The sequence below is a fragment of the Fringilla coelebs genome, assembly GCF_963513975.1.
Source record: "Fringilla coelebs genome assembly, chromosome: 8".
In the NCBI taxonomy this organism is placed as follows: domain Eukaryota; kingdom Metazoa; phylum Chordata; class Aves; order Passeriformes; family Fringillidae; genus Fringilla; species Fringilla coelebs.
In genome coordinates, this window is record NC_140066.1 from 4535278 (window position 1) to 4551287 (window position 16010).

The 16010-nt window shown below is 46.2% G+C and overlaps 1 protein-coding gene across 2 annotated transcripts; it reads left to right on the top strand.

Moving 5' to 3' along the window:
* Window positions 1-22: 22 nt before the first annotated feature.
* On the top strand, window positions 23-15906 carry CHUK (component of inhibitor of nuclear factor kappa B kinase complex; the record flags this gene model as incomplete). Of its 2 annotated transcripts, none has more annotated exons than XM_084209983.1 (21): window positions 23-178; window positions 248-342; window positions 1798-1912; window positions 3611-3680; window positions 4340-4428; window positions 4687-4776; window positions 4985-5109; window positions 5509-5616; window positions 5899-6034; window positions 6782-6976; window positions 7323-7425; window positions 8303-8426; window positions 9336-9487; window positions 10324-10385; window positions 11301-11410; window positions 12779-12828; window positions 12949-13045; window positions 13478-13625; window positions 13962-14101; window positions 14987-15083; window positions 15650-15906. In XM_084209983.1, 21 exons carry the CDS (start codon window positions 23-25, stop codon window positions 15674-15676), a joined length of 2289 nt encoding a protein of 762 aa, XP_084066109.1. In that variant the 3' UTR covers window positions 15677-15906. The 2 variants fall into 2 exon arrangements, with proteins under 2 accessions (XP_084066109.1, XP_084066108.1); XM_084209982.1 differs by lacking the exon at window positions 15650-15906 and adding an exon at window positions 15418-15632.
* Between the last annotated feature and the right edge of the window lie 104 nt (window positions 15907-16010).

Sequence of the window (16010 nt, forward strand, 5' to 3'; positions counted from 1 at the left end):
TGCCGGAGCGAGCGGCCGAGCCATGGAGCGGGGCGGCCCCCCCGCGCCCGCCGCCGGCGAGCGGGCCCCCGCCGGGGCGGCGCTGCGCGGGCACCCGGCCGGCGGCTGCGGGCCCTGGGAGATGCGCGACCGCCTGGGCACCGGCGGCTTCGGCAACGTGTGCCTGTACCAGCACCAGGTGGGGCCGGGCCGGGCGGCGGGGAGGGCACGGCCGGGCCGGGGCGGCTGACGGCGCTGTGTCCCGCAGGACTCGGGGGACCGCGTGGCCATCAAGTCGTGCCGGCTGGAGCTCAGCGTCAAGAACAAGGACCGCTGGTGTCACGAGATCGACATCATGAAGAAGTGAGTGCGGGCCGGCCGGCACGGCTCGGCACGGCACGGCACGGCGGCACCGGACAGACAGGGAGAGGGGACGGCCGGGGTCAGTCCGTGGACCGGCCGGGAGAAGGGAGCGCGGGGAGTCAGCCCCGGACCGGCTGGGGAGATGGGACCGTGCTGTGGGGACAGCTGGTGCCTCGGCTGCTGCACCAGCTTGGGAGTGGGGACAGCCGGGGCTCAGCCCCTTTGTCACCCCGCTTGCCTGTGCTGGTTTATCTCTCATCCCATGCCCCAGCTCCTGCCTTGGCCTGGGAGCTGGCGGCCCCCAAAGCCCCTGCCCTGTTGTGCTGCCTGGGCTGTTCACTCATCCGAAATTCCTCCAATCTCACCACCTGTGGGTTGAGTTTTGATGTTGTGATTTGGGAACACCCACGTGTTCCCATACCCTGCGGTACTTTTGTTTTTGATTTAGCAACCAGGCGATCCTGGAATTGCTTTTTTTCTGTTACGCTGCCGAATGTAAAGAATAAATTCTCCTTACACTTCCTCATGAGAAAGTCCATGCTCTGTGCTGCCCACCCTCCCTCTCCAGCAGGGGAAACAGGGCTGGACAGCTTTGGTCTCATGGATGTGGGGGCTGCCTCTGGGTGTTTGGGTCTCACAGAACTGATCCTGAGAGAGAAAGAGAGAGATCTTGGAGCAGGAAATACTCTGTCCCACTGGTGGGAGCGGGGAGGCTCCGAGTTGCCCTCCCCGAGGACTGCAGTGACTCTGCTGTTCAGGGCTTTTCTGAGCTCCTCCTGTTGTTTTGTTATCCTCAACTGCTCACTGTGTGCCATGACATGGGGGGAAACCACTTGCAGGCAACATGAATTTGTAAGTCAAGGCTTGGTGCTGTCTGATTTGGTTGCTGAAAACAACCACTGATTCACAAGGTGCTCTTGCATTGGTGTCCAGAAGCTCTGTTAAATGTAGAGAGAAATAATTTGCTTTCATTTCCTTCTGGATATGTCACTTATTGGCAAGAGTGGCATGTATTAGAGGCAGTCAGAAAGCAACTGAATTCAGCTGCAGAAGTTATTTTTTTCCCTGTGGATGTGGCTTTCACCTGCCTGGTGCGGTTACACAGGTGTTGGGGGTTGTTGTGAAAAACTTGGGCTGGGGGGAGTCTGTTCCTCCATACACATGCACACACACAGACATGTAATAACACTGCTAGGACCGTGCCAGAGTTCACAACTTGAGTCTGGATCCCCAGCATCAAAGACCTGTACCTTGGCTTTGAGACATCATTTCTGCTCTTCACTGGTTTGTGTGTTCCCAAGGTGTGGATTTGATGCATTTGGGTACTGGTAGGTGTCAGCTGATGAGTGAGCAAGGATTCCTGTGGGGAACTGAAGCTGTCCCTGGAACATCAAACGTGCTTGCTGTTGTCTCATTCTCCCAAGAGAGTTTTCATGCAGCTCTCTGTGTGCTTAGGCTGAACCATCCCAACGTGGTCAGAGCCTGTGAAGTTCCTGAGGAGATGAACTTCCTGGTGAACGACGTTCCTCTGCTGGCCATGGAGTACTGCTCTGGGGGCGACCTCCGCAAGGTAACGCCTGCTTTGCTTCCAGTGAAAACCAAATAACCCAGACTGGGCCTGTCAGTGCTGCTCCTGTCACCAGGGCTGCTCTGGGGAGCTTCTCGTTTTGGGTATGATGCCTTGAGAAGGCTGAGCTAGAAGAGAGTCCAGACAGAGCTAAAGAATAAAGCAGGGATTTATTGAAAGGATCTCGTCCATGGATCCACCTTGGGCAGCACAAGAGCCAGGGCTGCACCCAGGATGAACCAAAATGGTCCCAAAATGGATGCTTGGTCACAGGGTCTCTCACTTTGATAAGTTCTAGAGTTCATTATCCCATTCCAGCTTTAGCCCCTGCAGTCCCATCCTTGTTTTTCTCTCTCCAGCCCACGTTGTTTGTGCTCTTGGGCTGAGATTTGGATCATTTGTCCTTGGTGCCCAGCTAGAGCAGGAATTGTTTTGTCTCCCTGCTCTGTGCAGAGAGCTCACCATCCCTTCATGTGAAGCTCAGACCCACACACTAAAGCAGTGCAGAACGTGAAAAATATAAAAGCTAAAACCTGAGGCATCAGGTACAGGTGTGAGGAAGTTAATGTAGAGTGGGAAAAAAACACATGTGGGAAACAAGGCTTGTGTTTTTGAAACCAGAGGGCAAGCCAAGGGCAGATACTCTTTTATCCTGGTGTGTCCTTTCATGGAGCTGCTTTAGCACTAGTGCAGCTGCTGACACCCAGCAGGTTTGGCTTTGCTGCTGTGTCTCCATCTGTTCAGAGTCTGGTTTGGATTCCTGTGTATCTGGTGTTACCTTGCTCTCAGCACAGGGAATGAGCCTATTTCTGCTGGACTGGGGCCTCCAGGGATTCTGAAGCTTTGCTATTCCTGCTGAACTGGGAACTGCCAATCTGCACACTGGCAGCACCTGAAAATAAAGGAGCCTTTCAGTAGTTCCCCAGGCAGTGGCTTGGTGACCTGGTAGAGTTTGTGCTCCCTTTCCATTACAGCTGGATTCAGGAAGCAACAATTTCTAGAGGGGTGAAGCAGGATTTGCTTAGAAATCACCTCATGTGTGTGATCAGGAAACTCATTTTTCTGTAGTTTTTGTTACTGGTGTTAAATAGCCTTGGGGAGCGTGAGCAGCTGGTGAATGCAGTAATCCCATCTCATTATATGGTTTTGAGTTGTTAGAAACAGTCCAAGAGACACTTTCAAGGTTTAAGCCACATTAAAAGAAGGGGCACATAAGAAAAAGCATTTAGGGGTTGCAGACACAAGCACCTGGCCACAGACAGAGACATCTGGCTGTTGTGTTATTGCAGTAAAAGTTTGGAGACTCCCTGAAGGTAGATTAGACACCCTGGCTGAGAAGTTAGCTCTACTTGCAAGGCAGTGTTTACTCACTTCATTTCTGATTAATCCTTAGGTGTGGCATAGATGCTGAAACAATTTAGGAAGCAGCATGCTTCATTAACCATCTCATGTTCTGTTACTACTTTAAAAAACAATTTTTTTAAATTTCTGATTGTGTTCTTTAAATCTTTCTCTTGTTTGGCATCATTTGTGTTTCATGTGTTGTTTTGTGTTTTATTGCACAAAATCAACTGCCCCACTCAGCTGGTGTGTTCTTGAGCTGTGCTGTTAGCTGGGTAGTTTCAACAGGGGATGGAAAATGTTGGTTTTGGCTGCTAACTGTTGCAAGTGTGGGTCTGAACATCTTTTACTTTTTTATAGTTGCTAAACAAACCAGAAAACTGCTGTGGGCTGAAGGAAAGTCAAATCCTTTCTCTGCTTAGTGACATTGGTATGTAGTTAATGCTTTCTTTTTGTTTGGTTTTTGGGTTTTTTGGGGTTTTTTTTAAGTGTAGTGGCATTTTCCTTTTTCAGCTGACCATGAAAAGGGAACTAAAATGAACAGAGTGTTAAAAAAATCAGGCCCATTGGGAAGTACCTGTTTTTTTGGACATCATGGGAAGGAAGAGTTGTCTGATAAAGGGCAATGTCTGGGTTTCTCTAGTAAAAAGGTTTTCCAGGAAAGCTCCTCATTTTCTTAATTCTCTTACAGATAACCTGTCACTGCTTTTAGGAAGAGCTAGTTTTGGCATGAGAAAGTATTTCAGGGTATTGGCCTGGACTTCTTTCAGTGCTCAACAGGGCTTCCAGCTGAATTGCTAAAATAAAAAGCAACTCTGCTTGCTTTATCCTTGTTCCCCTTACTGAAGAATATTTGTTGTTGGTTTTTTTTTTTTTTTCATAATAAGTTGAGTGTCTTTGGCATGTCTTTGCAAAGATGTGAAAGTGCAGTGGAGAAGAAACACAAGTTTGGAAGCTGTTAAATGTAGAAATGAGTGGTGGTAAATCATGGAAGGCTGGGAATTTGCCCCCCAGTGTTCGGTTTTTATCAGATTTACATTTAATCAGTGTGGATTTTAGTTTGAGTTAAATCAAACACATTTCTTCCAGGCTCTGGTATCCAGTATTTGCATGAGAACAGAATTATACACAGAGATTTAAAGCCTGAAAATATTGTTCTTCAGGATGAAGGTGGGAAGGTAAGTCAGGTGATCAGTGTGTTTCCATTGTCATTTCTGGAAGTTGTCACATTGAACTGGACTGAAAACTGAATTGTGCATTTACTAAAAGCTTTAACACTGTTACTGAAGCTTTGCCATGGACTTTTTCCAGAATTTCCACTCTGGCTTTCCTCTTGAGAGTATTTTGTGGCTGTTACTGAGCAGATTTTGTGTTGTTTGGTGGTTTTTTTCCCCTCAGCATTTGCTCTTCTGATGAACTGTTTAAACTGTTTGCAGATTGTTCACAAAATAATAGACCTGGGATATGCAAAGGATCTGGATCAAGGAAGTTTATGCACTTCATTTGTTGGAACATTGCAATATCTGGTAAGGCTTATTTAGTGTCACCAGCACTGAGGCAGGGCAGCTGCCCTTGGCTTGGCACTGCCAAGGGCTGAAACCTCCAAAAATGGAGATCCTGGGGACCTGTCCCAAGGGTGTCCCCTCTCAGGGAGCCACACCTGGATACAGCTTTGTCTCTGCAGAAATACAAGGAAACACCACAGTCAAAGTGTCTTCTTATGATCGTTTTTAGGCTCCAGAACTCTTTGAGAACAAATCCTACTCAGTTACTGTTGATTACTGGAGCTTTGGGACAATGGTGTTTGAATGCATTGCAGGATTTAGACCTTTCTTACATAATCTGCAGCCATTTGCCTGGTAAGACACTTATTCTGGAAGAGGTGCTTGGAAGTGCTCATACTTAAACCTGTGCTGAAAGACTTTGACCTGCATATGGAAGTTTCTGCTTGTCTTGCTGTGCCTGGAGTGTTTGTTTGCTTGGTTTTTAGAAGAGTGGTTCTGAAACAGAAAAAGTAGGAAATTTGGGGTTCTGTTAGAACAAGAGAAGAGGTAAATCTTTCCAGAGACAGAGTTTTTTGGAAGGGCTCCTCTCTTTCACATGGGGATGTTCTGGGTTGTTTGAAAATGGCATCTTTGTCCTGAAAGATGAGTTTGTTTTCTAAACCTGCTGGACACTGACTCCTTTTTGCTGTCTTCAGTTGCTCCCTTACAAAACTAACACTCCTCAGCATGTACACAAAGGATTTTATTTCCCAGGCATGAAAAGATCAAGAAGAAGGATCCAAAACACATCTTTGCCTCTGAGGAGATGAACGGGGAGGTTCGCTTCAGCACCCACCTGCCGCAGCCTCACAGCCTCTGCAGGTACCTGTGTCCTCATCACACCTGGGGGGACACTTCTGGCCTTCCAAACTAAAGGCTCTTCCTCCTTTCTCCAAGCTTGAGAGCTTCTCCTCTTTTCTCCAGGGTGTTTCAAGCTGGCAAGCAGCTGATTGCTGTTCAGGGATAGCCTGTAGGTCTTTTTTGGGTACTTTGGGCTCTCTGGTGCCCGTTGCCCACAGAGATGGTCAGAGCCTGTTGAATAGAGCCCACAAGGAGAGCTGGGCTGCTTCAGGACTCCCCTTTCTTACAGCTCTTCTGCTTTAGTTTGATTGTAGAACCCATGGAAAGCTGGTTGCAGCTGATGCTGAACTGGGATCCACAGCAGAGGGGTGGAGGTTCAGATCCTGAGAGCGGTCGTCCGAGGTGTTTCCTGATCATGGATCACATACTGAATCTGAAGGTGAGTGGGGGCCCTTCCTGGGTGTAAAGGCCTTCTGAAAGCATCCCAGAGCACAGAGAGTGTTCAGTAGAGCAAAGCTGTAATCCTGGCATCATGCAGCTTCCAGGCTCAGTAGGAATTGCTCTTCCTGGTATTTGGAAGTGAGTGCATGCTCAGTATGCCCAGTACACACTGGAAGACAAAACATCTCCTGCAATATTAATCTCTAGCTTTACATATGGAGTAGAGGGATGACCCTGTGTTACTGTTTGTTATCTTGGAAAGGGCTCACCAGGATCAAATAAGGTTTAATATTTGCTAATAACTGTTTTCCCAGACTTCACTGTTGGTGCTGTGACCTCTGGGTGTATTCATGTGCTATAGTAGTAATGCCTGTAGTAGGACAGAGATGCTGTATAGTAAAACAGATTTTTCCTCTTCAAATAATTACTTGAGCTTTAGTGGAGTCAGACTAGCCAAGGCCAGCCTGTGTAGAAACAGGAGGATAGTTTTGTCTCAGTTCTTTTGATGTAATTAAGCTGCAGCAGGGTTTGTGAAGGGTCTTAATGTGTTAGATTGTCAATTTCTCTGACATTAAAAGTTACAGGCCCAGGCTTTGAGTTTTTTATGTGGGGCTTTACTCCTGAACTGGTTATTGTGGTTATTCAAACCAAATTATGCTCTCACTCTGCTTTGTTCCATCCCAGGCTTGTGTGCCTTTATCTTTGACATCCAAGGATTTGTAATCTACTTGTCCTCTTTTTGCAGATAGTGCACATCCTAAACATGACCTCTGCCAAGATTGTGTCCTTCCTTTTGCATCCTGAGGAAAGCCTTCATTCCCTTCAGAACCGTATTGAGTTTGAGACTGGAATAAGCACAGGAAATCAGGAGCTGCTGTTGGAAACAGGGATTTGCCTGGACCCTCGGAAACCTGCCTCCCAGTGTGTTATTGATGGCGTGGTAAGGAGGAGTTTGCTCATGTCTTTCACATTCACAGAGAATTTAAAATTTTAGGGAAGATAAATGGCCTAAATCTTCTCCCACAGGAGACAGTTTGCTCTGTATATGTAGTAACTCTAAATGTCTTTTATTGACTAATGTAAGCAGGTTTCTGTTGTTGTACTCTGCCTAAATATTTAATTTATTGCTAGCAAAGAGTTTGTCTTCCTGTAGAATCTATCAAAGTAAGTTTTTAAATGCACTTGGTAAGAGAGAGTGCCCACAACAATTAGTTCATGATATACTGGGTTAGTAGAAACTGTTTGGGATTTCTCTTGCTTATATTTTCTTTTCTTTTCTTCCCCAGAGAGGCTGGGACAGCTACATGGTCTACTTGTTTGATAAAAGCAAAACTGTCTATGATGGCCCCTTTGCTTCTCGGAGTCTGTCTGACTGTGTCAACTACATTGGTGAGTGTGCTGGAGAAGTACTGTTCTCATGCAAAAAGAAATGAAATTTGCTTTATAAACCCCTCTGTGTTGTCTGGAAGGGCTCTGTCTGATTCCAAGAGAACCATGTCAGAACCTGAAGCAGACTAACACCTTGTCCTGATGACAGTGCCCTGGTATCACCAGTTTGGGCTTTTAGGCTGTGTATGGAAGCTGCTTCTCTGCTTGCTGCTTCCCCTGCTTGTCTCCTGACATTGCAACAGTCACTGCACAACCTAACAGATCTCTCTGAAAGTTTGTTTATTATAAATCTGTATCTGTATAAATGACCCTGTGTACCTCTATGAAAGAAACCTAGTGTCAGGGGACAGGAGATGTCTGCTGGGATACTGCATGGGAAGAAAATGCCTTGTGACAGTTTAGTAACTTAATTTAAGTTACTGTTCAGTAACTTAATTTTCTTTGGCCAGTCTCTGCTGGTTTTCCTCATCTTCTAGTGTCACTCAGGTTTTTCTGTGTTCTGGGCTGTTTTGTTCTGGTGAATCTCATTGCATGACACCATTGTACTGAGTCTCTTGGAGCAAATGCTTTTTACCCCATGTTTATTGATACCCCAGTGTCCTGACAGCTCCCATCTCTGTTGGGGAACACACCTGCATCTTTTCCCCTTAAGCATCTACATCAGGAAATCTTAAGGGAAACCTACAGAAGGTTTGAAGGCATTTTCAAATGAAACACATTAGGACAGTGACCAGTATCAATGGATTAAATGGAGCAACTAAATTTGCTACCTTGGGCTTTAGAGTTTTTGAAATTGAACAGAATTTCCCTGGCTTTCTAGGCATGTGGAGCAGGAATTAGGAATGTTGTCACTGCACTGTGTTTCTCCTGTGTTCAGTGCAGGACAGCAAAATCCAGCTGCCGATCCCGCAGCTGCGCAAGGTGTGGGCAGAAGCGGTTCACTACGTCATTGGGCTGAAGGAGGATTACAGCAGGCTCTTCCAGGGACAGAGAGCTGCCATGTGAGTTGTCACCCTTCCAGAGGGAGCAGTGCTGTGCCAGCATGGGATCTGTTTGCCTGAAATCATCCATCTCGGGGAGTTTTGTTCCCTGAAGTTTTACAGCTCTCTGCGGTTCTGTGCCTTTGCATTATGAAACATATTTGGGTTGGGAGCTTATTCCACTCCAGGAATTGTGACATTGATCATAACTAAAAAGCACTTGAATATGCTCAGAGTGTCACAGCGTGGCTGAGGTTGATGAGTGTGGGAAAGGGATTTGGAGAACATTTTCAAAGCTTAACAGAAGGCTCACATAGTGTGTGCATCTGTATGCAAACTTTGAGATAAGAAATGCTGGCTTAGAAATGCCATGGAACAGGACAGACATTGTTGAGGGAGAAAGGGAAACAGAAACAAGTTTCAAAGAATGGCCTTGCAAAAAAGACTGGATACTTTGGAGAAATAGAGCCATGAAAGATGCATTGTAGTGGGAGCCATGAGGGGCAGTTTTAGATGATTGGCTTTAAGGTATTTACAGCAAAAGCTGATAGGCCAAGAAACACTTATAATGTTATTAGAAAATAGCTTCTGACTATGATGGTGTGAATTATAACATCTGTATTGTCTCACCCTTCACATTAAACTGAAAATGGAGTAAAAGTGTTTTAAAAACTTTCAGTTGCCCCATCTCTGGGTCAGAAAACAGCATAATCTGACAGATGGGGACCTCTGGAAGTCTTCCAGCCCAATCCATGCTCAAAAAGGACCACATGCAGACAGCTCTTAAATATTTCTGAGGGTGGAGACTCCCCAACCTCTCTGGGCAGCTGGTGCCAGTGCTCAGTCTCCCTGAGAGTAACAGAATTTCCTCTTTTTGAAGTGCAGGTGGGCTTTCCAGCTAATGTGTGCTGTCCTTGTTCCATCTGTTAGGCTCAGCCTCCTTCGGTACAACGCCAACCTGATCAAAATGAAGAACAACATGGTGTCAGCATCCCAGCAGCTGAAAGCAAAGCTGGAATTCTTCCACCAGAGCATTCGCCTCGACCTGGAGAGATACAGTGACCAGATGGCTTATGGCATATGTAGGTAGTGGGGAATATTGTCTGGGTGTCTCCTGGGATCCTGTAAAGGAGCTCAGCATCTTTCTGGGTGCATTTTAGCTAGGGGAGGTGCAGGAGAAGGGTTTGGCAGGGGGATAAAAACCAGAATGCTTTTGGAGACCTTCAGTGGTAATGAGGCAGGTGATCAGCTGTTCTCCACTGAGAATAGAAAACAGGAGCATTAATAGAACTGGTGATGTAAATATTTGCTATTTATTAATTCAGAGCCTGATTCATTAGGAGTTTTGACTGGGCAAGAGCTGCTGCACTTGCTGACAGTGCTATCAAGCTGCTGTGCTTGCTATCAGGAGAAGCCATTTGTCAGGATGAGTGATGGGTTTAAAGAGCACCAGCTACAGTTTCATGTCCCAGAAACAAATAGTGTTGAGGAGAGAATAGCAAGATTTACATGTAGTTTGAATATATATGGCTAAAAAATGCAACCTGAGTCAAAAATGATGACTGGGCTGAAGGAGGAGGATGGAAAATGGAAAGATAATGTGAGCTGGGTTTGGCCAGTCTGTGTTCAATCAAAAGTGGCAGTTGTTGAGCTTAATGGTGGAGTTTGAAGACTGAGAATTGTTTTAGGCCAGTGATTGCAAGCAGTGAAATGCTACCCAAGGGTTTGTGTGTGAGTTAAGGTTGAGCACAGAATTGCAGCTTTGCTGTCTCTGTGATCTCTGTGTCATGGCTCCTGCTGGGACATTCAGCATCATGTTCCTTCTGTTCAGATTACACCAATAGAGGTAAAGTCCAGGTCTTGCTTTATTTTTGTGTCTTAATGTCTTTTTATAAATTAACACATCTTTTTTCTTAAGCTTCAGAGAAGATGCTCAAAGCCTGGAAGGAAATGGAAGAGAAAGCCTCTCAGTGTGCACAGGTAGGGGATGTTAAAGAAGCTGCATTATTATCTCTGTGTGAAGGAGATTGTGACAGAATTTAATGTGTCATATGTGCCCCTGCTGTCTCCCTTCAGTGGCTCATGTCCTGCCTGCTGTGGGAATGGGAATACCATTGCAGGTGCCTTAAAAAAGACACAGTGTCCTGTCACCAAGTTGGATTTGGACAAAGAAAAACAAAAGTCACCAGACTCAGCTCTCTAAAAAGGAAAGTGGAATGCAGAGACATGTTACTTGTTGCCCAAAAGAAATGGTGTTGCTATGGATCAGGAGTCTCTCTGGCTGGATTTGCTGCACACAGAAATTCCCATTGCTGAAGCTGAAAACCAATCACTTGCTATGCAGCAATTTCAAAACTGCAGGATTTTACTGAGGAGTACAGGCATGAATCTCTGGCATGCTGCAAGTCAATATGCAAATCAGTTTTAAATGAGAGTGATCTCTTTTTTATTATCTAAAGAATGGATAAAAAGGTGGCTGCTCTAGCAGAGTAATTGAATTGAATTGTCTCTGGCTTTTTCCAGACAAGCAGGAACCTCACCCAATACCTACTTGGCAGACCATCAGAATTATGTTCTGTTATTCCACCTGCCCTGCCCCTTTATCAGGAATGGAAAAAGTTTATACACAGGGATATATTAGTCTGTCTAGGAGGCAATCCAGAGACACAGAGAGATGATTTATGAAGAAACTGATTTTTCTCAGCCATTGTTGGTGGTCAGAGGTTTGGTTGTAGGTGTTACCATGCACTGAGAGCAGAAACCTCATTTATTGTAGCAGCTTTTTTGTCTCCTAAGCTCTGCAGGCAGTCAGCCCATTATAAACAAGTGTTCTGGGGGTCTTTATCTCCTTGATTTCTCTCCTTGAGTCTGATGAGTGCCCACATTTCCCCTCAGGCTGAAGATATTGGCTACCTGGATGAGCAGATCATGGCTCTGCACACGGAGATCGTGGAGCTGCAGAAGAGCCCGTACGCGAGGCGCCAGGGAGAGGTCATGGAGAGCCTGTAAGCCCTGGGCTCCTCATTTGCACTGCATAAACTTGGGTCTGGTGTATTTCTCTGTCTCAGGGGGTTTTTCCTCCCTGTAGCTGGTTCCCTCAACGATTTTGAAATGCTGAGCACAAGTACAGAGTAGTGTATGGTTGATTTGATATAATTTTGCTCGTGAAAGGAAAGATCCCACCACTTCCCTGTCACTGAACTGTGAAACCTCATCTTACCAGAGCCAGGACTAAGATAAATCTTGGTCTCAGCTGGGGATTTCCTTATGTGTTGGAGAGGAGTGACTTTCTTACTGTTGAGTGAGGAAAACGATGTGATCATTGTAAAACCCAGTATTTTCAAATTAATGGTAAATATCTCATGGGTACTTGGATAATGGGAAAGTTTTTGGGGTTTTTTTTTGAAAGTAGAAAAATATGAAAGAGCTAAATAGTATTTCTGATCTTGAGAGGACATAGGAAGCAGTTACTGGGCTGCTGCTGAGAGCACAAGTGGCAATTCTAAAAGAAAGGGGTTGAACAGCCATTAAATCTGTTAATAAGAGCTCTTCAGAACAGCTCTGACTGTTCAGGGAAGAAATGTGCCTGCTCCTGGCATGTTCTCCCCCCACCCTCTTTGCTAAGTTGCTTTTCATCCTGTGTAGTTGCAGCAGAACTGGTGCACAGGGGAGGAAGTGGTGCAGAGGAGAAGCCACCTCCTGCAGCAGCAGCCCAAACTATTCAGGATTGTGCCTCCTTAAACATTATTCTTAAGCAATTCCACCACTGCAGACCAGGATCAGGGCTGGGAAACTGCTCCTTGTTTCTGACAGACTGGGATTTAGAACAGGAAGGATTTTGTTCAAGGCTGGAAGTTTTCAGTGTGACTGGTTTTGAAATACTTGAAAGAAGAAATGTTTATTTAATGGGAAGAAGAGAAGCACAGTAGTCTTGCTTGTGATGCAGCTGTCTCTTTCCATTTACGGAATATCACTAAAATTCAGGCAAAAAATGCAGAGCAGGAACAGAACAAGAATTTCTCAGGCAGTTGTGCAGTCAGTTTCAAAAAGGAAATCAGATTATGAAGGATGCAGGAGAAATAAAACACAGCTGAACCACGGGAAGATTTGAAACAGAAAATAAGCTCCCTTTGGTGTGGTTTTCTGAGAAGAAATTGGATAATTGGTGAAAAAGAGAGACATCTTTGGGGGAAATGTTGGATTCCATCTCAGAAGGAGCATCCTTGTGTTCCAAAGGCCATGGCTGAGTCCCAGCTGTAGGAGAAGGTCCAGGGTCTGAGTTCAGAAGGCATCCCTTCACTGCAGTGGGTTTTTTTTTTTTTTGAGTCACCTTGTTGCTGACACCTGCCTGAATCATATCCTTCTTTTTAAAGGGAACAGAGAGCCATAGACCTGTACAAGCAATTGAAAGCACGACCTCCAGGTATGGAAGAAGATGATTTCAAGGCTGTTTCACACTTTTACCCCATTATGAATTGTTCTGAACTGAAACCCAGGGAATGCTCTTAGGGTTTACTAACGTGGTGGTTGCTGGCCCTTCCAGATCATGCCTACAGTGACAGCACAGACATGGTGAAGATCATTGTGCAGACAGTGCAGAGCCAGGACCGAGTCCTCAAGGAGCTCTTTGGCCACCTCAGGTACTTCATGCAGACAAAAAACCCAAACAAATCCAACTTGGAGCTTTGTAGTAGGAAAGGATAGGGAAAACCGTGAAGGTCAGAGCCCAAAAAGCTCCATTCACATTTCCCATAGCATTAATTCTGCTCCTCTGTGTTGAGTTTCCACTTAATTTTTAAAAACATGACTGTTAGCATCCTAGAGTTCACTTTAAAATGAGGCAAATTCTGCCAGTTGGAAGTTGGAATTCAAATCTTCAAAGGAAAAAAATTACTTCAAATTCAAAGAAAAAAAAGTAGCAGTGTTACAAAGTTGAGAAGATACCATGGTGATTTGTACATTAATTTTTCAAATATCCCAATTTTCCATTTTTCTTGAATCCCTTGAAGGTGGGGCTTTTGGTTTTGCCAGAAGGTGCTGGGAAGTGACTTTGTGTTTGGTTTTTATTCTAGCAAGCTCTTGGGCTGCAAGCAGAAGATCATTGACCTGCTCCCTGAGATTGAAGTGGCTCTAAATAACATCAAGGAAGCTGACAACTCAGTGATGCAGATGCAGGGAAAGAGACAAAGGGAGATCTGGCATTTGCTGAAAATTGCTTGTGTGAGTAGCTGTTGGGTTATTTGTTTGCACTTCTTCCAGTGCCTGAGCCAGGAAGTAAACTCAGCAAAAAGGGGTAACTGCCACACCATGGTTGTATTTTTCTTTCCTACAGAGAAGATCAGTCTGAGATGGTAAAAGGAGAAGCTAAATAGGTGCTTTCCTAGTTAGTTTAAAGTGTTTTAAGGAGTACTTTGCTTTTTTTGCATTAACTGCAGCGCCTGAAGCCATCTCCTGGTCCCCACATCTGTGTCTGCATTACCAACAGCGCTCATGTGCAATCCCAAATCTTCCCTAGGTGTCATTGGAGCCTAAATTCTCCTGAATTTCTTCTTGCAGACTCAGAGCTCCTCTCGATCCCTGGTCAGCTCTAGCCTGGAAGGGACAGCCTCAACTCCAGCAGCCACGTGGCACCCCCAGAGCTGCTCAGGGAACTCAGCTCCTCACCCTCTGTCCTCACTGGCAGCTCCTGAAGATGGGTATGTGTTGGATTTGTGGGGTGCCCTGTGGCAGGGAGGAATGAGGAATCTGACTCCATGTTCTCAGAAGGCTGATTTATTATTTTATGATACTTATTATATTAAAGAATGTTATACTAAACTATACTAAAGAATACAGAAGGATACAGACAGAAGGCTAAAAAGATAATAATGAAAACTCCTGACTCTGGTTTCCAGAGTCCTGACACAGCTTGGCACTGGTTGACCAGAGAGCCAAAACAATTCACACCTGAATCCAATGGAACAATCACCTGTTGGATAAACAATCTCCAAACACATTCCACATGTGAGCACAACACAGGAGGAGCAAATGAGATAAGAATTGTTTTCCTTTTTCTCTGAGGCTTCTCAGCTTCCCAGGAGAAAAATCCAGGGTGAAGGGATTTTTCAGAAAATGTTAATGTGACAGGTGTGAGCTGCAAGGAGCTCAGTATCTCAGGGGTTTATCCTTCCCAGAGCAGTTCCAGGAGTCTGTGTGCCACTAATGCTCCAAAGAATCAGGGATTTGGTTGAACTCTGTATTCAGAGATCTCTGCTCTGTTGTTCTTCCTTGAAGCTGGATCTGGTTCTTAAGGCCCCCCTCCCTCAGTCTGTGCTGAGCTGTCTGGAGCTGAGGGCGTTTTGCTCTTTGCTTCATTAACAATTCTAATTATGATATATCAGTGTGAAGCCATTCCCCTTTGTCCTGCCACCTCCAGGCAGGTTTTTGTGTCACCTACCACTGCACAAACTGCCATAAAATTAAACTACAAATCACTTTTTTAGGCTGTTTTTGTTTTTCTTTTGTTTTGTTTTGTTTTTCCTCCCCTCAGTGCAGCACCTTTTGAAATCCATCACCTTGGGGCTTTTTTTTCCTTCCTGCAGGGAAAATTTTGCTGACATGATCCGGGAGAATGTGAATTACCTGGAGCTCTTCAGCAGCATTCTGCAGGAGGTGAGGCAGGAGCAGAACAGCATGATGGTAAGTGCTGGTGCATCTGCCAGGACCTGCCTTCCAGGGGACTCCCAGGGGTGCCCTGGGCACGTGGAGAACTCCTTGAATAGGAGAAAGGTGCTCCAAGCCCCATCCAGCCTGGCTTGGATGATTCAGGGGCAGCCACAGCTGCTCTGGGCAGCCTGTGCCAGTCTGCATGGATTCATGTTCCTTCCCAAAATCCCACCTAGCCCTGCCCTCTGGCAGTGGGAAGCCATTCCCCCTTGTCCTGGCACTCCAGGCCCATGGGAATAGTCTCTCTCATCTTCCCTGTAGCTCCTTCAGGCCACAGTGAGGTCACCCCAAAGCTTCTCCTCTCCAGGTGAACAATCCCAGCTGCCCCAGCCTTTGCTCAGAGGAAAGAGGAGGCACTCATCCCTTGGGAAATCCCAAACTGGAGTGGATCCACAGGGCTCCTGTGCTGTGCTGCACTGTGTTAACTCCTGGGAGCATCCTTGCTAAGGGCAATTTCTGATTTTTCATCAAACCAGACACACATCCAGCAGCCAGACCCTGCCCTCAGTTGTTTGTTTTTTTTTTTTTTTTTTTTGCAGAGTTTCGACTGGAGCTGGCTGAAGTAGCCCCAGGAGCCGAAGTGCTGCATCACCCAAGTGCCTTCTGTGTGCTGAGGGCCGCCTTCCCTTTGGGACACTGCGGTGTTTATTGACATCACCGGCTTGTCCCCCAGGGAGCGGCCTGGGCCCGGCCCGTGGAGCCTCCTCAGGGCGGGGGGCGCGGGCAGGGCCTGCCGCTGCCGTGCGCCCCCTGAATGTATAGCGCGTGTATATATAATAAACTCTGTGGTGACACCCACACTCGCTCTGAGGCCTGCTCGCTGCCGCGCCGCCATCGCCATCACGCCGTTGCCTGGCAACACCGGGGGCGATGTGACGTCATCGCCCTGCGCCGACGTGG